Source organism: Loxodonta africana, chromosome 1 (genome assembly GCF_030014295.1).
Source record: "Loxodonta africana isolate mLoxAfr1 chromosome 1, mLoxAfr1.hap2, whole genome shotgun sequence".
Lineage (NCBI taxonomy): Eukaryota > Metazoa > Chordata > Mammalia > Proboscidea > Elephantidae > Loxodonta > Loxodonta africana.
Genome location: NC_087342.1, coordinates 61,867,330 through 61,888,801, shown reverse-complemented (window position 1 = coordinate 61,888,801; position 21,472 = coordinate 61,867,330). Strand labels below are relative to the sequence as shown.

At 38.9% G+C, this 21,472-nt stretch overlaps 1 protein-coding gene across 3 annotated transcripts in view; it reads left to right on the top strand.

Moving 5' to 3' along the window:
• DEK (DEK proto-oncogene) overlaps positions 1–21,472 on the top strand; it is a 32,883-nt gene that overhangs the window by 9,857 nt on the left and 1,554 nt on the right. Inside the window, exons 7-10 of one of the 3 annotated variants that reach the window (XM_064281206.1) lie at positions 3,119–3,307; positions 15,377–15,512; positions 16,556–16,704; positions 20,683–20,751. In XM_064281206.1, coding sequence (XP_064137276.1) covers positions 3,119–3,307; positions 15,377–15,512; positions 16,556–16,704; positions 20,683–20,751 — 543 coding nt within the window. Of the gene's footprint in view, positions 1–3,118; positions 3,308–15,373; positions 15,513–16,555; positions 16,705–20,682; positions 20,752–21,472 lie in introns of all 3 variants that reach the window. The other 2 variants (XM_064281196.1, XR_010321280.1) reach the window with 2 other exon arrangements.

Here is a 21,472-nt window from a genome sequence, read left to right as displayed (position 1 = left end):
TAATTCCATAAAATTTTTTTTAATGCTTTAATCATGATTAGGCATTGCCTTTATTTTTTCCTCTGGTGTTTATACAAAATCTAGTTCATTTAAGGCAGTGATTCTTTTTTTTTTTTTGAACATTTTATTGTGGTTTGGGTGAAGGTTTACGGAGCAAGTTAGTTTTCCATTCAGCAATTTATATACATTTTGTTTCGAGACATGAGTTGCAATCCCTTCATTGTGACAGTACTGTACCCACTACCTCCCTGAGTTCCTCATTTCCATTCGTCCATCTTTATGCCACCTTTTCCTGCTTTCTGAACTTGGTTTTTGGGCAAATGCTGCCCTTTTGGTCTCAGATGGTTGATTGTTCTGAGGAACACATCCCTCGCGGTATTACTGCTGTTCACTGTAGGCCTGTCTGTTTTTTGGCTGAAAAGTGATTTCTGGGAGTTAGTTTATGTTTTTTTTTTAATCTCTTTAATGTCTTGTTTCTGTATTACTCTGTTCCAATGTATTTGTTTTGCTTGAAGTATAAAAAGAAAATCCAACCTTACAGTATGTAGTTAGAAAAAGAAGGAATATTCTAAAAGCCCTTTCGGATAATTGTGGATCTTTAATACAATACCAGAACTCCAGTGAGTCACTTTTTCTCCAAATAAAGCCAGTGGAGAATTTACCCAGATGGATTTGGTTCCTGGGTTTGAATGTTAATTGTTGAGTTTACAAGGATATCTACATATATCCAAGGCAGTTTCTTGTAGAGAATCCACTCTGAGAAACTTCGTTGATTGGTCCACTAACTTAAAATTTCTGGAGTGACCTAGATTGACTGTTTCCCAGTCTGCCTTTAGAAGCTTTGAGCCGACCATCCTGTGGTTTGTTTGTAGATGGCCTTAGAACATTACACGTATACAGAGCAGCCACATTTTCTTAATGTTTGTGCAGGTAACAGTGACCTTGAGAAGACCGGGAGCTCCTGTGAGAGAAAGGACCTGTGGTTCTACTAGTTTCACAAAAGATCTTACCTGAAATTACCACAGATGTTTATACAATTGAATATCTGTCTTGAGGTTATGTTACAGAATTTTCCCTTGATGTTTTTGCTAATTAGAAAAAATAATATAGGCAGAAATTTAAGAACATAAAAACCAAACCAAACCCATTGCCAACGATTTTGACTCCTAGCGACCCCATAGGATAGAGTAGAACCGCCCCATAGAGTTTCCAGGGAGCTGCTAGTGCCTTTGAACAGCCGACCTTTTTGGTTGCAGCCGAGCTCTTAAACATTGTCCTACTAGGGCCCCAAGAACATAAAAGATATCTGTATTTTCAGGAATAAATAATAATTTCTTAGTGTATGTCTTTTTAGATTCTTTTGTTATACACGATTATTTTATGGTTTTCAGTTTCAGAATTTAGCAAATACTCTTCTAAGAAAGCATTTAAAAATTAGATTTGTTGGTTATTAGAATCATGCGTTTTCCTCAAGTGAGCTACTGTGCTTTTAAAATATGCATAGTTTAATTGAATATCAAAGTAATAGTGCAGTTATTTTTGTGGTTCTTAATTGGTTTTCATAATTAAAATACCCAGCATTCTTAGAGTTTAACTTCATTTCATCGGCAAAATATGAACAGGGAATCCTGAAAGAAGCCTTGGTGGTACAGTGGTTAAAGCACTCGGCTGCTAACCAGAGGGTCAGTACTTCAAACCCATCAGCTGCTCCATGTGAGGGGAATGTGGCAGTCTACTTCCGTAAAGATTTACAGCCTTAGAAACCCTATGGGGTAGGTCTATTCTGTCCGTAAGGTCACTATGAGTTGAGATCAACTCAGCGACAGTGGGCTTGGTTATAGGTTTTATATTGAAAGTAAAGTCCAGAGTGTTATGAATATAAACAGTATAGTCGATTTACAGATTCAAGATATATAATTAGTGGTCAGATTTCATTTTCTTTACGGATGGTTGCTCCCAACTCTTGTATTGGCACGACCTGTAAAGCAAGGAACTCTCCTGGCTGTGACTTTTTTTTTTTTTTTTTTTTTAATGGTTAAAACACACCAACACAACAACTTCCACATTAATAATTCAGTGACACTGACTACATTTTCATGTTGTGCCACCATCCAAAACATTCCACCAGCATTACCATAAACTCCCCCTTTCCCTTGAGTGCAACAAATTTGATGCTTATAAGAATGAAATAAATTACAGGTCTAACTCAAAATATTGTAATAAAGCATAAGCAACTGAGCTTAACACTGTGTAATTGGGCTTCTAGTCCTATGTCAGAACCTAGAATACAAATTCCTTTCACTATTTGAAGAGTCTTTTGCTAAGCGGGGAAAACCTGGTGGTGTGGTGGTTAAGAGCTACGGCTGCTAACCAAAAGCTCGGCAATTTGAATCCACCAGGTGCTCCTTGGAAACCCAATGGGGTGGTTCTACTCTGTCCTATAAGGTCGCTATGAGTTAGAATTGACTCAACGGCAACAGGGTTGCTAAGCGGAGCCCTGATGGCACAGCGGTTAAGAGCTGTGGCTGCTAATCGAAAGATCGGTAGCTTGAATCCACCCAGCTGGCTTGCCATGACTCCTCCGTTCCTGCCTGGGGTGCTGGCGGGTCGCCAGGGCCCAGGGCTATCACAGGCCACCTGGCCCTGGGTAGTGATGGCAGCTGCACCAGTAGGGCAGCAGTAGCCAGGGCCACCACCGCCAGCTACGCTCCCAGCACTGGCACACCCATTCCCCGCCCAGTCCCTACAGCCACCTCCCTTTCTGCCCCCCCCCCGCCCACCATGAGAGCAAAGCCCCCTTCTAGCTGCCAGTGCAGCCCCTGGCCTGCGGGCACCCACGCACCTGGCAAGGCTGGCCTCCTGTATCCAGTGGATACAGCCCTTGCGCTCTCTCACGGGCTGCTGGACCTGGGCTGCTCCCGCTCCTCTGGTGGGTAGAACAACGGGCAGGACTGGGCACGTAACCCAGGGACTGCCTGTATATAATACGGTGTTTGTACAACATCCAAGTTGCGTAACATCCTGTGTATCATGGACATTAAGTGATGCACGACTGTACTTCATTGGTGTTATCTTTATATATATGTGTGTGAATATATATGTGTGTTTTTTTATTCAGCCACTGCCAAAATCCAAAAAAACTTCTAGTAAAGGCAGCAAAAAGGAACGGAACAGTTCTGGAATGGCGAGGAAGGCTAAGCAAACCAAATGTCCTGAAATTCTCTCAGATGAATCTAGTAGTGATGAAGATGAAAAGAAAAACCAGGAAGAATCTTCAGATGATGAAGATAAAGAAAGTGAAGAGGAGGTAAAATGCTTTATTCCATTTCTTTTTTCTCTCTCTCATTTCTTTTCATGGGAAGAGTTAAATATTCTTGCTATATAATAGGTAAAAGCAGAAAACATAGATTTTAGCAACTGTCCACAAGACCATATATTGGTTGTTAATTCTGAGATGCAGAAAGTTACATATAAAACCATTGCTTACCGTTGAGGAGTTTTTAACTTCATTGCTCTGCTAGAGCATAAGTTGGAAAGGAGTGAGTTTGGTGTGGACAGGATTTGAAGTGGGCCTTTGAGCTGGACTTTGAGGCTGGAGTAGGGAGATGGGACAGGAAGGGGTGTGTGCATATCCTAAGCAGGAACACATAGGAGTTGATTCTTGGAGAATTTTTTTCATAGTATATTAATATCTTGTCACTGACTTGAACCATTTAATTCTGTTTTATGCAGAAAGCAAGGGCTTAAAGACCACTATTTTTTCCTCAATTTTTTGGGGATTATTTAATGAGAATAACAATATTTCAAGTTTATTTGATTGGGGTGAAGTTTTGTATTGCTTAGGAATGCCTTCCGTTTTATTTGGGAATATTTGTCAACTGTTGAGACTATTTAGCTTCCAAATTGAAACTTCAGGAAGAGGCGAGCTGCTGACGCAATTAAAATGGTTAACTTTACCCTCTCCTTACGGTGTATCTTCAGTCAAGTAGATTGGGAGAGCAGGTACAAGATGGGTTCTTATTATTGTTAATGGTGTTTGGGGAGACTCTTCTTTTTTGGTGCCCCCTTCAGGTCAGAACTTTGCTCTGCAAGTTGGGTAGTTTCCCTTGTCTTACTTAGGATCTTGAGTAATGTTGGCATGACGTCTTGGGCCAGATAATTCTCCTTTGTGGTGGCTGCCTTGTGCATTGTAGAATGTTTATCCACTAGATGCGGTAACATCTGCTGCTCCTCCCCAGCTGTCACAACCACAGATGTCGCCACATGTCCCCAGTGGGCAGAATCACATCCGGCCGAGAACCACTAAATCAGAGGGATACAGATAGGGTGGCACTCTGATCTTATGTGTGTGTATTTAGTGTATATTTGTCTTGAAGTGTTTAAAGTTCAAACTAGTTTTAATGTCAAATTTTATCAAGACAATAGAGCTAAGTATGATACTTCATAAATTTAAAAATGTCAGGAGTTTGGCAGATGCTTCATGAATATCTTAATATATCTTGAGTATGAAGGGAGATAAGTAATCCGAGCACCAAGGTTTTCATGGATTAGATTTTAAGGATACCTTGGAGAAAAACTTGTTTGTTTATATGTATAATAGTGGCAATTTTATAGTGTTTCTCATTCAGCAAATTTTTGGCTACCTACTATATGCTATTCGCTATGCTTCGTAATTTTTTTAAGGACAGAGCTGTAGTGTGAACAGTTGTCATAAAATATAAACATCTAACTTTTCATAGAGGCCATGTGATTCTGAGCATCAGCTTTGGAACCTGTCTGCATTCACATCCCAGTACTGCCTTAGATTATGACACTCTGACCCTGGGCAAGTTATTTAAACACTCTATACCTCAGTTTCCCATCTGTAAAGTGAGAATAATAATAGCCCCAGCCTCATAGAGCTGTATTAAATGACCAGTGCTGCTGCCCTTGATACTAGTATGAAGGTGGCCTTTTGTCACTAGGAAGATTTCTAAGAAACCCAGTCTTCCTGTTATTGCAAAGGGAAATATTTTGCACTCATTTACTTCCTATTTGTTTTCTAGATTGTTGTGCCATTGTTCTGTAAATATAGATGACCCCTAATTTATTTGTAACTATAATTCCAGGTGAAGATGCTGACCTCACGTGGAATTAGCCCATCATAAATCAAAGCCTTAATTTCTGCTGTCCCATAAATTAGGGTCTGTTGCTAGAAACCAAGTTTAAATGCTGAAAATGCATCTGGGGTGGGGGATAACACAAAAATGCTTTTACAGACATTAAGTATATAAGATCAGACATTATAAAAGTTATGTTTTATTTGAGGGATTTTTCTGCATGAGCTGGTATTGACAGACTTCATAAAACACATTCCATTGAAGTCTGGACTAAAATCTTGTTCCTCTGGTAAATCTCCCTCCATCGAGCTTAGGTATTCTTCATGGCTCTGAAAACCCTTTCATATTTAGGGCTATCCTTATCAAAAACCTTCTATTGCTGATTCAGTTTCTGTGAAAGGCTCCGATTGCCATTGAAAGGTAAGTGCTGGGGAAGGGACATTATTTCTATAGCAACTTTGTTTGTTCTTATTCTTCCATTTTATAAAGACTCACAAGTAGCAACCTTGTTAAGGACTTTATAAATGGAGGTATTTTTGGTCATTTCTATGAGACCAAAAAGAAAAGACCGTAAAGAGGTTCAGAATGATCAGAAAACTTGTAGATTGCTTGTAGATGGAATTTTTTTTTGGGTAAATTTTTGATAGGAAATTATTAAAATTTACTCTTTATTTCCTAAAACTAATTTTTCTTTCATAAATAGAAGATCTTCCCATTAAGATCAGCTTCTTATTCTATTTTGGATTTCTGGGGTAAATAACTGTGAATTTGAGTAGATTAATTTTACTATTTGCTGTTCCCTTGATAAATTGAGGACATTGGGCTAAATAATGTTGAAATTAGAGTCTTAAGCTGAAATCCAGTTCTAACTGTAGTTGTCTCTTGGCTAGTTGCAATGGCCAAGTGAGGCTAAATATTTTTCATTCATCTGCTAATTTTTGTATTTAACTTTAGCTGTGTGGAAGAGCAGGATGCTTAATTTACAAGTAAATTCATTGTTTTTAAAATGTAGAATTTTAAAGTCTGCATAGTTTTTTAAGTGTCTTATAAGAAAGTATATCACATTTAGCATGGTAGCTGATAATTGTGGTTGAGTTTCTGTGTACCTGTATCTCCATTTCTGTGATATACAGTGGTTCACAGCAGTTTTTAATCCTCATTTTACTTGAAATTAACTCAAATAAGAGAATTCTGAGTATGAAGTAGGTAATTTTTTTATAAAATAGCTATTATGAACTTTCTTATTAGCTTAGTTCTTGGATATTTATGGTAGCAGTAGGAAGAGTAATTGGGAATTAGGAAGAAAATAGTGGATGAAATTTCTTTAAAATGAGAAAATAGGAAAATAAACAGGTTTGCTTTATATGGATTCTCAAAATCAACTGGTTCCCATATTAAGAGTGCATATTGGGTTAGCATCTTTATGGGAAGATTGCTAAAATGAACCTGTGAGATTAAACCATTCACAGGTGTTCAACCTTAGGCACAGAGAAAAGAGAGTACACAAAGAAGAAGAAACGGTTCCTCCCATGTAGGAGAAAAAGACAATTCTACCAGTCTTTACATGTTTAAAAGCATACTTTATTTCTGTTTTTTTTTTTTTTAATTCTAACGCTTTTTTTAGTTTTTGTTTCCTAGTGTTTTTATAGTACTCTTATCTCTAGAAAAGTATAAAACAAACTGAATTTTTTCTTTGAGTGTTTAGAATTTATCTAAATAGTCCCATGTGTCAGGAATGTTTCCAACTATAAATAATTAAAAACCTTACTAATGTCTAAAACAGTTTACTTTTCTTTGATGGCAAGAAGTCCACAGACAGGCAGTTCTGGGCCAATACAGCAGGTCAAGAAAGGCATCAAAGATTTGGGTGCCTTTCCTCATCATGATCTACCATCTTTAACATGTGGCTTTTAACTTCATCATCATAATTGTTGACCCGTAGGCATCGTATCCATGTCCCAGAAGGGAAGAGCTAAGGGCTCTCTCCTAGTAGTATTTTGCCCTTTTTTCCCAGAAGGGATGCCTTTTACCAGAGATCTCCACCTTTATTGCATTGGCCAGAACTTTGTTCTCTGGCCATCTCTAGCTGCAAGGGAAGCTGTGAAGTCCACTTGTTAGCTTTCCTGTCACTATAGGTGGAAGGCAAATACAAACTGGAATGTTGAGTGAGCTTACAATATTTATCAAACTGGGAGGCTTCTAGGTATAATTTTTGATAAACTATATATTCAGGCATTTTGAGGAATTATTTGGTGGTGGTGAGGGTAAAATATGAAAGTTTTGTCCTCTTTAATTATATTTTTTAAAAAACCAAGAATTCTTCCATCCCATAATTTGATCAGAGGAATTATGAAACCTTTTAAAACCAATTAAACCTTTTGTTGGAAGGCAAAGTTGAATAATCATTGTACACATCCATTTAGACTTAGACTTGGCTTTCATAATCTTTTGTGAACTTTGATGAGGTTTACACATTCTTTACTCTTGGCACCCTGAGTTTTCTCAGCCAAGTTGTTAAAAGAATGGTGTATTTTAAGCTAATTTTTTATTTTGTTCATCTGTTCACCCAGTACAACCTTTCTGCTGTGAGGACAGGATTCTGGCTCTGTGACAGGCGTCTTCTTTGGAGACCCTCCTTCAAGAGCCCTGCTGCCTATAAAAGATAGGTAAGCCTTATTCTCCCAAGATTTTTTTTTTTTTTTTTTTTTTTTGCCTTCCTTCAAAAAGTACTTGTGCCAGTCCTCTAAGTCTGTACCTTCATGGTTATCAGAGACATGGAAACCGCTCCTAAACTTTTAAAAAATTTCTTACTAATTTTTTAAACTTTCAGCGTGCAATGCATTGTACTATCTGAAAGTATGGCAGCTGTCAATTTTTATCTATTCCCCTTTAGCATATTAAAAATACCTATAATATTTGATGGTCCTGATGGAGTTACTTGCAACGTATTCAAAAATAGCAAGCCAGAATCTTTAAAAGTAAATCCTATGACAATTTGGAAATTCAATTTTTCAGTATTTTTTTTTTTTTTTGGTTACCTGATTTTTTCCCAGAAATTTTATTAAAAGGCTCAGGCCTTAGTTTCCCATTTCATTAAATGACAGATCTGTTAATATCATAAGTGTCTCCAATGTTTTCCTTTATAATGCCACATAATGTTTTTACTATAATTACTGAGGTTTTTAGATTATTTAAAAAGAGACTCAAAGTAGGGGACAGTACTTGATTTCTAATGTAATTTTATGATTGCTTAGTTTAATAAATCGGGGGTGTGCTAAGTACTGTTGGGGATGTAAAAGACATTTTCTACCCAAATGCCATTTAAGTGATTCTTGGTATTAAAGGATTTCAAAAGAAAGTATTTCCATATCCATTGACCAGTGAAGGCTTTGGGAGGAAATGGAAGAAGCACCAACTGGGATTGGTGGATGGAGAAGAAAGTCGGACACATGAACAAAGATGGGAAGCAGGAAAGTGCAGGATGCCTTTGACAAACATACTTGTTCGTGATTAGCGTAGTGTGCTGGGAAGTAGAGCGTTGAGGGATGAACCTAGAGTAAACTAGGTTGAAGCCAGACTATAGAGAATTCAGGAGGATGTGCATTATAATGTGTGACTAATATAACCTTTGGGAATAGGATCATCGTTCTCACTCATTCACATGAATCTTATTCTATACCTGAGCATTTTGCTAAGTGGAGAAAAAAATGAGTACTTACAGTCTACCTGGGGAAGAGTGACACTCATTCAGTAAGCATTTATTGGTACGTGTAAGGAAGAGGGAAACCCTGGTGGCATAGTGGTTAAGAGCTGCGGCTGCTACCGTAAGATCAGCAGTTCAGATACACCAGGCACTTCTTGGAAATTCTATGGGGCAGTTCCACTTTGTCCTATAGGGTTGTTTGGTTTTTATAAGGAAGACACTATTGAGAATCTATTATGTGGCATGTACTTTCACATCTTACGTCTCATTTAATCTTGACCCTCGTTAGAGAAGAAGATACATCCTCCTTTTTGTCCTTGAGGATGTAATAAATGTGTAATGACCTCTTTTAATGTATTCTCTTGTTATTAGTTCCCATTGAGTTCTGACTCAGGGCGAATCCATGTGTACAGGGTAGAACTGCTCCATGGAATTTTCAAGGCTGTGACCTTTCAGAAGAAGGTTGCCAGGCCTGTCTTCTGAGTTACCTCCGGGTGGGTTCAAATAGCTAACCTTTTGGCTAAGTAGTTGAGTGCTTGTTTTGTGCCTGCCAGGGATTCCATCTTACTCCTTCTTTGCAGAGCATCTAGTTCATATATTTCTGTCTTTAGCATTCTCACTATACGACTACTGATACAGATCAAAATTTGATGGTAAGCAGTAGTTTTAGGAAAGTTAGACTATAAATCCATTTCTGTTTGTAAAAACTTAAAACTGAAAGCTGCTAACATATACTTTATTACTTGAGGATTGATCAGCTGTTTTACCTGGTTCCTGCCCTCCCCCTGTATGTGTGTAGTAATTTGTAGTCTAGACTAGGAGTCAGCAAACTATGGCCTACAGGCCACATTCAGCCTTTAGCCTGTTTACTTTACAGTCTGCAAGCTAAGAATGATTGCCCCATTTAAAAAAGAAAAACATTTTTTAAGAAGACTATGTGATAAGACCATACATAGTCTGCAAATCCTAAAATATTTACTGTCTAGCACTTTACAGAAAAAGCTTGGTGACCCCAGATTGAAACCATAAATTTCTCATCTTAAATGGTTTACACCTGTATAAGTCAGTTATGAGGCTTTTTGAAAAATATAGGTATTCAGGCCTCACCCTTGGTGATTTGATCTAATGGTTTTTTTTTTTTTTTGCTCTTACATTTACCGGTACAAACTAGGTAGGTAAGTTGTACCAGACAATAGGGATGTTAAAAATAAAGAAGTTTTGCTAACTGCTCTTAGTAGAAGACATGTTGTCTTAGTCAGCAGGCTCATTCTAATCAACCAGAACCCTGGGGTTGGGAGAGATCTTTAAAGGTTATCTAGCACCCCAAGGATCTTTTCCCAACTCGGTTTTCTAAATAATTACATAGCAACTACGAAGCGTCAGTTCTCAGCTGTGTGCTGGGAATCAAAAAATAAATAAGACACAGAGTTTCTGCCCTTAAGTGGTTTGGTTTTGGTGGTAGGAGGACGGAGGTAAGGAATTACTAGGAAAAAACTGTAGCAGAACATAAGCTAAGGGCTAAAAAAAAAAAAGAGGTATGGACAAGATAACATGGAAACTCAAGAGATCCAGTACTTAGTCTTTCTAGGGGTACATGGGAGGCAAGATCATGGCCCTGGACAGGGACACTTCAGGGAAGGTAACAATTTGATCCAAGCCTCGAAGGATGAATAAGAGGGGTTACCATGGCAAAGAAAGAAGGAGATTTGGAGAAAACAGTTTATACAAAGTTGGGATTACGCCAGGACCCGTCTTAGCTTAAAAAGACATCCTTAAAAGGCTCCTGGAGCCAATATAAAGTTTGGAGGATAGGGGCCAGAGGCAGCCTTAAAATGGATTGGTTGTCTTTTGTTGCCTTTCTGTACTTTCTGCCAGCGTTTTTGGTTCTTTGTTGTGGTTAGTAACATTTGTGTGTAATGGAAAAATAATTAAATTTAAGAATATGATAAATAGGTATCCTGCGAATTACTATAATTTACTTCAGTAGTTTCAACACTGGCTTAAAGAAACATATAAGTACATTAGTCATTTCTATATAAACAGCTTGTGTAATAGAAGGCACACTGGACTCAATTAAAATGTCTTGCATCTCACTAGCTATAAGGTGTTGGTTCATTTAACTACTCAGATCCAGTTTTCTCATTTATAATAAGATAAATAGTTTGCTTTGCCTTTGGATTTGTTTTTTTTTTTTTTTCTTTGTTTTTTAGTTTGTGTGAGATAGTGTTTGTGAAAGCAGTACTATACAAATGCTTTTTTTATTTCCCGTGTAGCCTTTTAATTAGATTTTTAACCTAGTCCATCTGTACTCTGGGTTCATAGTACAGATGGACTAGGTCCTGCAAAAGATACAGAGATGAACATGACAAATATTTGTTAAGTGGCTACTGTATGCCAAACGCTGTTCTAGTTGCTGGGGAGGATAGAGCTAAACAAATGGTGAGGTGTGTGTTCTCAGAGAGAGTGTCAGATCTGCCCATAAGAAGCTTGCAATATAGTGGGAAAACAGACACATAAATTTAATAAACGTACAAGGAGCGTTGGTGGTGGAGTGGTTAAATGCTCGTCTGGTTAAGTGCTCATCTGGTTAAGTGCTCATCTGGTTAAGAGCTCATCTGGTTAAGTGCTGGCATGTTAACTGAAAGGTTGGCAGTTTAAACCCACCCAGTGGCTCTGTGAGAGAAAGAGCTGGTGGTCTGCTTCCATAAAGATCACAGCTAAGAAAACCCTGTGAGGTCACTGTGGGTTGGCATCACCTAAATGGCACCCAACAATAATAAATGTGCATGTATTAAGTGTTCTTTGCTGCTTCCTGTGTATTTATTAATTTGATCCTCACAGCAGCTCTAATATAGATAATAACCATGGCTCATCAAATCTAAGATGCCTATAAGGCATTATTTTACATAAGTTATAAAGTATACTCAAGTGTCAGAGATGGAAAAATGTTAAAAGTCAGGAAGGTTAGGTATTATTGCCTCCATTTTACAGATGGGAACAGGTAGAGAAGGGCCAGGTGATCTGTCTGAGCCTGCAAAATTAGGGCAAATGGTTTGCTTGAGGATACAAAACTGGTCAGTGTCGGAGTGAGATTTGAACCAGAAAGTTTGAATCTAGAGCCTGTGTTCTTTATTCACTGTCTCACAATACCATAAATAAAGTAGGAATAAATTAATTATAAATCAAGCACTGGGGCGGTACGGATTTATGAAATTGATGGTATTGTGAAAGATTTGGAAGAAGCGATCATTAAGCTGGATCTATATTATAAGTGGGATTTTCCCAGGTAGAGGAGGAGAACGGAATTCCAAAGTGTGAAAGTAAAGATTTGAAACTCCTGTAAAATTAAAGTGGGCGTGACTCAACTTCCGCTTTGGCTGTCCCAGTGCCTCTTTTCCCTTACCTTCAAGATAGCCATGTTTGTCTAAACTGCCAAAAACTGTCCATTCTGTCTAGTACTTAGGGCTGTACTTGGAGATGCCCCCATTTTCCAGTTACCTCTTCGTCCCATGCCTGATGACACAGCTTCAGTTCAGCTGCAGCAACTAACACCAGCAGGACTAGAGCCCAAGCTGTGCATCAGTTACCTGGCCTCTGTCCAGGGTGACGTCCCAGGTGTGAGTTTCACAGTTAACTTAGTATTTCACTTTCCCTCTTTACCCATGCAAACACACAGCCTAAAAAAGAAACTACTGAATTCTCACCCTGTATTTGTCATAGAATAATTTGCAACTGGTGAATAAAGATAAGTGAAATCCAATACAAATAACATGACTTGTTATTGCAAGGATTTGGATGTCCTTGGGTCCAGTCGGATCAACCAGAACATATTGACATAACAATGATATATCATGGTTAATTACCACAGGTGTAATTAATTTCCATTTCCTTTTAAAGAAAACTTTGAGTTATTGTAGGAAATTATATTTACATAATAAATTTTCACTTTACTAAGGGAACCATTAATAGTAATAATAGCTAATATTTATTGTTTCCTATGTGCCAGGCACCATTAAAAGTACTTTTATGTAGGTCTTGGGGAACATCTAGCTCAACTGGCATAACATAATTTATAAAGAAAATGTTCTACATTCTACTTTGATGAGTAGCGCCTGGGGTCTTAAAAGCTTATGTGTGGCCATCTAAGATACTCCACTGGTCGGTCTCACCCCGTCGGAAGCAAGGGCGAATGAAGAAAACCAAAGGCACAAGGGAAAGATCAGTCCAAAGGACTCATGGACTACAACTACCACAGCCTCCACCAGACTGAGATCAGCACAACTAGATGGTGCCCAGCTACCACCACTGACGGCTCTGACAGGGATCACAATAGAGGGTCCCAGACAGAGCTGGAGAAAAATGTAGAACAAAATTCTAACTCACAAAAAAAGACCACTTACTGGCCTGACAGAGACTAGAGAAACCCCAAGAGTATGGCCCTGGGACACCCTTTTAGCCCTGTAGTAAAGTCATTCTTGAGGTTCACCCTTCAGCCAAAGATTAGACAGGCCCATAAAACAATATGAGACTAAAGGGGCACAACAGCCCAGGAACAAGGACTAGAAGGCAGGAGAGGACAGGAAAGTTTCTAACATCATTATTATCTCTTGCTCTCCCTCCTCAATTCTTCCAATAATAGCCTAGTTTCTTAGAAAATATCTGAATGATCTGTAGGCTCAGCTTTTACTTAACCTTTGACTGGAGCAGTAATAAAACCAGCTGCCATCAAGGCGATTCCAACTCAAGGGAGCCATGTGCTTCAGAGTAGAACTGCTGTCTGTAGGGTTTTCAGTGGCTGTAATCTTTCAGTAGATTGCCACTCTTTTCTTCCAAGGTGCCTCTGGGTAGATTCAGACCTCCAGCCTTGCCATTAGTGGTGGAGTTGCTTAACTATTTGTGCTACCTAGGTACTCAGGAAAGTGACAGTAGTGATTATTTTATTCTGTGTATTAAGTGCATCAACAGAACTTACAAATTTTTAGTATTCACTTTCAGAGCCTATTGTTTAGGTGGATACCTAAAACTTAAGTGGGTCATAGAAACCTGATGAAACATGCCTGTCCAACCCCCACTAACTGGAATACTGAGAATTAGGAAATAAGTAAAAATGACCCGCAGATAGCAAAAATCCTTAGTAAAGGTCACGGACTTCACTTTTAGAAGCATGTCAGCCCTTGACATCTCTTAAATTCATTTTCTAGTGGCAGTATGTTCTTTGGGATAATGCGGGGTGTTGATGGGCTTATATAGAGATGTACAGTGATGGTGGTGCAGCAAGAAAGAAGATAAAACTAGGGACGATTACCTAGTAAGCAAGGTACACGTGGGCTTACTTGTGCTTATTTACTAATCTGTAGTGGACAATTTCACCTGTTCTTGAAATTGTGCATTATAGATTAGTAAGTAGACATAGCTAAGCCCATGCATACCTTGCTTACTGGTTAATTTGACCCTGTGCCAAACACTGGAAACCCTGGTGGCATAGTGGTTAAGAGCTGCATCTGCTAACCCAAAGGTCGGCAGTTTGAATCCACCAGGTGCTCCTTGGAAACTATGGGGCAGTTCTACTGTGTCCTGTAGGGTCACTGTGAGTTGGAATTGACTCGACGGCAATGGATTGGGTTTTTTTATTGTTTTTTGGCCGGGGCGGAGGGGGGGGACTTGGTGCCAAACACTAAAATGAGTAAACTGTATTTAGTAGCAGTGCGATGAGTGTCTCTGTCCTAAAAACATAACAAGGTTGAGTTGTGATTATAATACACGGAAGCCACCAGTGTGAAACACTTGAAACATTTTGTCAAAAGTGATTTACAGTAGTTTACTTGTGTAAATGTGAGAATTTAAGTTGTCTCGTGATGTTTATATTAGATAGTTTATCTTTGAGAGTGTTTATTAATTGAAGAATTAATATTTCCTAATTTCATAGGCTCTGCTTGAGGTAAAATAACTGGAAACTACTTTTGTCATTTTAACCTATCCATATGCATGTGTTTTACTTTTGTTTTAATCAGGTCTAGGTTAGTATTTAAAAATGCAGGTGGAGGAGCCAGGCAGGCCTGTATTTAACCTTGCCTCTATCAGTCCTGTAACTGTGGAGAAGTTAACCTATCTCAGCTTCCATGTCCTCATTTATTGATAAATACTTATTGAACAAATACTTTGTATTAGGCATTACTTTAATGGCAGAGGATAACATCAGTGAGCACAAGGGAAAAAAAAAGTCCTGTTCTCATGGAGCTTACATTTTAGTTGAGAGAGACAGTAAGTAAGAGAGGATAATAATAGTACCTATGTTTTAGGAGTTTTTCCAAAATTAAGTAAGGTAATGCATGTTAAGTTTTCTATCCATAGTGCAGAAAAAATGTGGGCATCTAGTACTCTTAGTGATTGATTCTTAACTTCTTATGCCTCATCTTGTATTGGGAGAAAATAAAGTTGAGTTTGTTGTCTCTGAAAAATTGATACTTGGTAATAACTTTTAATCAGTGATATTTATGCAAATATTTTGAGGAGTATAGGGGAGTGATGAGAATGAATCTCATCCATATATGTACTTTGCTTTCTTTTCCAGCAGCCACCAAAAAAGACATCTAAAAGAGAAAAACCTAAACCAAAAGCCACTTCTAAAAGTAAAAAATCTGTAAAAAGTGCTAATGTTAAGAAGGCAGACAGCAGCACCACCAAGAAGAATCAAAACAGTTCCAAAAAAGGTATGTTAGAAATGACACATTATCAACAATTTTAAAGATAAGTTATATATGTTATAGCATCATATTAGTGTGGGTGGAAAATAGGTAAGCTGCAATGGGGGGAAATAGTATACCAGTTTATAATTTTTCAAAATTATAAAAATTAATGCATGTTTTATAGATAACCTACACAGTGATTTATGATCTTTGAGAGTCAGTTGAAAGCTTACAGAATTTTATTATTGTACTTCAGATATAGGTTTACAGAACAGAGCAGCTTCTCACTGAATGGTTGGTACACACATTGTCCTGTGACATTGGTTACCAATCCCACAACATGTCAGCGATTTCCCTTCTCAACCTTGGGTTCCCCATTACCAGCTTTCCTGTCCCCTCTTGACTTCTAGTCCTTGCCCCTAGGCTGGCGTGCCCCATTAGTCTTGTTTTGTCTTATGGGCCTGTCTAATCTTTTGCTGAAGGGTGAACTTCAGTAGTGACTTCATTGCTGAGCAAAAAGGGTGTCCGGGGGCCATACTCTTGGGGTTTCTCTAGTCTCTGTCAGGCCAGTAAGTGGTCTTTTTTTGAGTTAGAATTTTGTTCTACATTTTTCTCCAGCTCTGTCTGGGACCCTCTATTGTGATCCCTGTCAGTGGTGGTGGTAGCTGGGCACCGTCTAGTTGTGCTGAACTCAGTCTGGTGGAGGCTTTGGTAGTTGTAGTCCATGAGTCCTTTGGACTGATCTTTCCCTTGTGCCTTTGGTTTTCTTCATTCTCCCTTGCTCCTGATGGGGTGAGACCAGTGGAGTATCTTTGATGACCACTCACAAGCTTTTAGGACCCCAGACGCTACTCACAAAAGTACAATGTAGAACATTTTTTTATAAACCACGTTATGCCAATTGAGCTAGATCTTCCTGAGACCATGGTCCCCTCAGCCCTCAGCCCAGTAATTCAGTCTCTTAAGGGAAAGCTTATAGAATTCTTACCAATCCGTTTTGAATATTTACTTATTTTACTACCTAACAAAAATTTTTATCTACATATAATAAAATATCTTACTTTTAGAAAGTGAATCTGAGGATAGTTCAGATGATGAACCTTTAATTAAAAAATTGAAGAAACCTCCCACAGATGAAGAGTTAAAGGAAACAGTAAAGAAATTATTGGCAAATGCTAACTTGGAGGAAGTCACAATGAAGCAGATTTGCAAAGAGGTAATTGAATAAATGCTTAGAACATTTTGCTTTTATTTAAAACATTTCTTCACTCATCTCTTCATTCCAAGCTAGATCCTGTGTGCACTCACTGATTGAACAATTGAACTCCTCCTCCATGCCAGGCACTCTTACAGGTATTGGGGTGCCACATTAAAAAAACAGTGTCTGCTCTAGTGGTAGTTTTTTCATAAATAACATTAGAATGAATACAATTTTAAAAATTAAAATGATACGTTCCAAACTGGAAAGAAAACTTTCTTTTCCTGTTTTTATTGCTGCATCCTGGATTGTGTTAAACAGCTGCGTCTCATGGACCACTATTCTTGGTGTTAGTGTGGTAAATAAGATATTCTAGAGAGGTTCTTAACTCAGACTTCTGTGAAGTACTAATACTTCTCAGGAAATAAAATGTTTTATTCTTGAATATGATTCCGTAGGGATTCCATATCCTAGATCAAAATTGGAAGATTCAGATTCAGGGTACTTACGGTAAAATTAAATTAAAACCTTGAAACATGGTACCAAGGTGAAATGCTCTATACTTTTTAAGAACACCAGTTGCTGTCTCCTCATTCATTCAGCATTCATTGAGCCTCTACTACATATCAGACACTGGGCTAGATACTAGAGGTAGAGCCAGAGGAAACCATGACATGACTTTAGGGGTTCACAGTCTAGTAGGATAGAGACTCGAATATTGAAGGTATTTCAGTGATTAGAATACAGTATGCGAGGGCTGAGTTAGAAGAGTACAGAAGGTGCCACAGCACCACAGAACAAAAAGGACCTATTTGTGACTGCGAGTAAGGGTTGGAGAAATCTGGGGAATCGACTTGGAAGAGATCTTACACTGAGTTCTTAGAGCATCAGCTGTTGCATATACTCATACAGTTTAGTACACTGACACATTCTCAGAAATACTGACTGTGAGGAACACTAATAAGTTTGATATGGCTAAAGTCTTCACAGAAGTTAAGAGATACCGCTAAAAAGAGTTTTGCAGGTCTTACATGTGCCTTGTTATGGACTTTGGTTTTCTTCATGAAACTAATTGTAAGGAAGAGGCTGGGTAGGTTATTGAGAGAGATTTGGCAGCAGCGTAACAATCAAATTTGTATTTTTTTAAAGTTACAATAGAAACATCAAGAGGGATGGATGGATTAGACAAAACGAAAGAAGTTTCCTGAATAAACTGAATGCTTCGAAGGCCAGTGTAGCAGAGGCGGGGGTTTGGGGACCGTGGTTTCAGGGAACATCTAAGTCAATTGGCATAATAAAATCTATTACGAAAACATTTTGTATCCCACCTTGGAGAGTGGCGTCTGGGGTCTTAAATGCTAGTAAGGCGGCCATCTAAGATGCATCAATTGGTCTCAACCCACCTGGAGCAAAGGAGAATGAAGAAGACCAAAGACACAAGGTAATTATGAGCCCAGGAGACAGAAAGGGCCACATAAATCAGAGACTGCATCAGCCTGAGACCAGAAGAGCTAGGTGGTACCTGGCTACAACCGATGACTGGCCTGACAGGGAACACAAAAGAGAACCCCTGAGGGCGCAGGAGAGCAGTGGGATGCAGACCCCAAATTCTCGTAAAAAGACCAGACTTAGTGGTCTGATTGAGACCAGAAGGACCCCAGTGGTTATGGCTCCAGACCTTCTGTTAGCTCAGGACAGGAACCATTCCCAAAGCCAACTCTTCAGACAGGGATTGGACTGGACCTGGGATAGAAAAAAGATGCTGGTGAAGAATGAGCTTCTTGGATCAAGTAGACACGAGACTATGTTGGCATCTCCTATCTGGAGGGGGGATGAGAGGGTAGAGGGGGTCAGAAGCTGGCGGAATGGACACGAAAAGAGAGAGCAGAGGGAAGGAGTGTGCTGTGTCATTAAGGGGAGAGCAATTAGGAGTATATAGCAAGGTGTGTATAAATTTTTCTATGAGAGCCTGACTTGATTTGTAAAGTTTCACTTAAAGCACAATAAAAATTAAAAAAAAAAAAAAGGATTATAGAAGGGTGAGAGTCAGGAGACATAGCTTATACCATAATTGGTGCCATAACTTAATAGGGTTGACATAATCCAAGCTAGAAATCAAGAGAACCTGATCAAAGGTAGTTTCCTTATAGGTGTAATGGCATGAGTAGCATCAGTCATAATAGAGAATAGAAGAGAAGGAATACTTTCTGAGGAAAAAGTGAGTTTCATTCTACACATCTTGAGTTGGAGTGCTTAGAACATCAAAGAGAGACAATTTGTGAATGTTGTAATTCATCAGTTCAGGAGAGAAACCAAGACTAAGGTATTGCTGAAAGTTGAAGCTAGGAATGTAGATAAGGTGGTCCGGGGAAGTGTTTTTTTTCTCTAACAGCCACCATTGAGTTGACTGACTCCTGGTGACCCCATGTGTTTCAGAGTAGAACGTGCTCCATAAGGTTTCCAAATGCTGATTCTTGGGGAAGTAGATCTCTAGACCTTTTCTTTCGAGGCACCTCTGGGTGATCTGAAACTCCAACCTTTTGAACTTAAAATAGGACCAAACTTTCCAAAGTGGTTGTATTTTCCAACAGCAATTGATATTCGTAACCACAGAATTGATAGCTTAACCACAGAAAAGTTGCTAGTTAGAGCTGTTCAGGGTTGGAGTTTTGCAAGGAAAGAACAGGAGGCAAAAAATTAGAGTAATTGAAATGATTGTAGGGGCTGGCAAATTACTGCCTGAGGGCCAAATCCATCCCACCACTTGTTTTTAGAGTTTTATTGTAATAGCCACACCCACTCATTTAAGTACGTCTATGTGATGTGATGTGAGTTGGGGAAGCATTGGTGTTGTAGTGGTCAGGAGCTATGGCTGCTAACCAAAAGATCAGCTGTTTGAATCCACCAGGCACTCCTTGGAAACTGTGGGGGCAGTTCTACTCTGTCCTGTAGGATTGCTATGAGCCGGAATCGACTTGACTGCAGTGGGCTTACATGAGTTGGAATCAACGACAAGGGGCTTTTTTTTTTTTTTTTTGAATGGTGGCTTTGGAGCCCTGGTGGCGCAGTGGTTAAGAGCTTGGCTGCTAACCGAAAGGCCAGTGATTCAAACCCACCAGCTGCTCTGTAGGAGAAAGATGTGGCAGTCTGCTTCCATAAGATTTACAGCCGTGGAAACCGTATGGGGCAGTTGTGCTCTGTCCTACAGGGTTTCTATGAGACGGAATCGACTCTACAGCAATGGGTATGGTGGCTTTCCCACTACAATGGCAGAGTTGAATAATTATGACAGAAAAAGAGTGGCCCACAATGTTGAAAATATTTACTAATTGGCCATTTACATAAAAAGTTTGCTGACCCTGAATGAGAGGGTAGGAACGAGCCAGCAGGGTGCTTTCTAATAGACTGTGGGCACATTCATGGGAGGGCTACAACTGGAAGCCTTTGTGGAGTCAAGCAGCAGATAGAATGGGACTTAGAAAGTTGACAAAAGAGAGGTATTTAGAGAGTAAGATTTTAAAAGTGAAGGACCGGAGACCACCTGGATCTTAGTGATGTAGCTTTGGGAAGGGGATTGTGCAGTGAGTGGAGGCTGAAGTTATTGGAGTTCAAGTTGAAGAACCATAAGTAGAGTGTTGAATGTAACAAAGAAGAGGATATTCCTAAAAAATACCTGTCAGATAACTTGCTAATATAAAGAACTTAACCCCCACAACTAAGACCTATCTGAATATTTTTCCTCGCCCATATTTACAGTGAGTTCAGCCAAAACTACCTGTGTATAAAGCACTGGAATGTTTGTGTTCTGCTCTGTGCACAGTATTACTAAAACTACTTGTTTGTAGTCCACTTCTATATGGTGCACCAGAGTGTAATCAGGCATATAGGCAGCTGATTTTTAGTGTGAACTTTTTTCTATCCAAAGATAGAGAATACTATTGGGTTTTTTAAAATCTACTTTTAACATTGTTTTTTTTTTTCCCCCTTTCACTATAGGTGTATGAAAATTATCCTGCTTATGATTTAACTGAAAGAAAGGAGTTCATAAAGACAACTGTTAAAGAGGTAAATATTTCCATCTTTTCCAAGTTTGATCATTTGGACATAAAAGACAAAAAAAAAAAATCATGTATATTAAAAAACAAAAAACCAAACCCATCATTGCGTGGTTTCCGACTCATTGCAACCCTATTAAACACTGCATATTTTTCAAAGTATTCCTGTCACTATCACATTTGATCCTCAAATTCCTTTAAAGTAGGTAGGGATTGATCTTTTTTTTCATTCCTGTCTTAGAGCTTAAAAAATAAAGTCTGAACAGTTACTGACAAAATCTGAACTCAGATTAAGATCTGAGTCCAGTATCATGTGTAGCCTGGCCTTGCAAAGGAGCTCACAAACCCGGTTTAGAACAAGCTCCTGTCCTCCAGTCCAAGGTGGAGGAAGAACAGTAGCTAGTTTTATATTCCAGCTGATTTCCCACAGGTCACAGTAGTAAACTGTTGTTAGGTGCCAGGAGTTGATTTCAACCCATAACGACCCCATGTGACAGAGTAGAACTGCCCAATAGGATTTCTAGACTGTGATCTTCACAGGAGCAAATTGCCAGGTCTGTCTCCCACAGAGCCACTGGGTGGGCAAACTGACAGCCTTTTGGTTCACAGCTGAGTGCTTCACTGTTGCACCACGAAGACTTCTAAATAGTAAAGTGCAAGTTAAAAAACTGGAGTAAGTTTTCTGATTTATGTTTTTTTAATATTGTATGTCCGATACGAGAAAATAATGT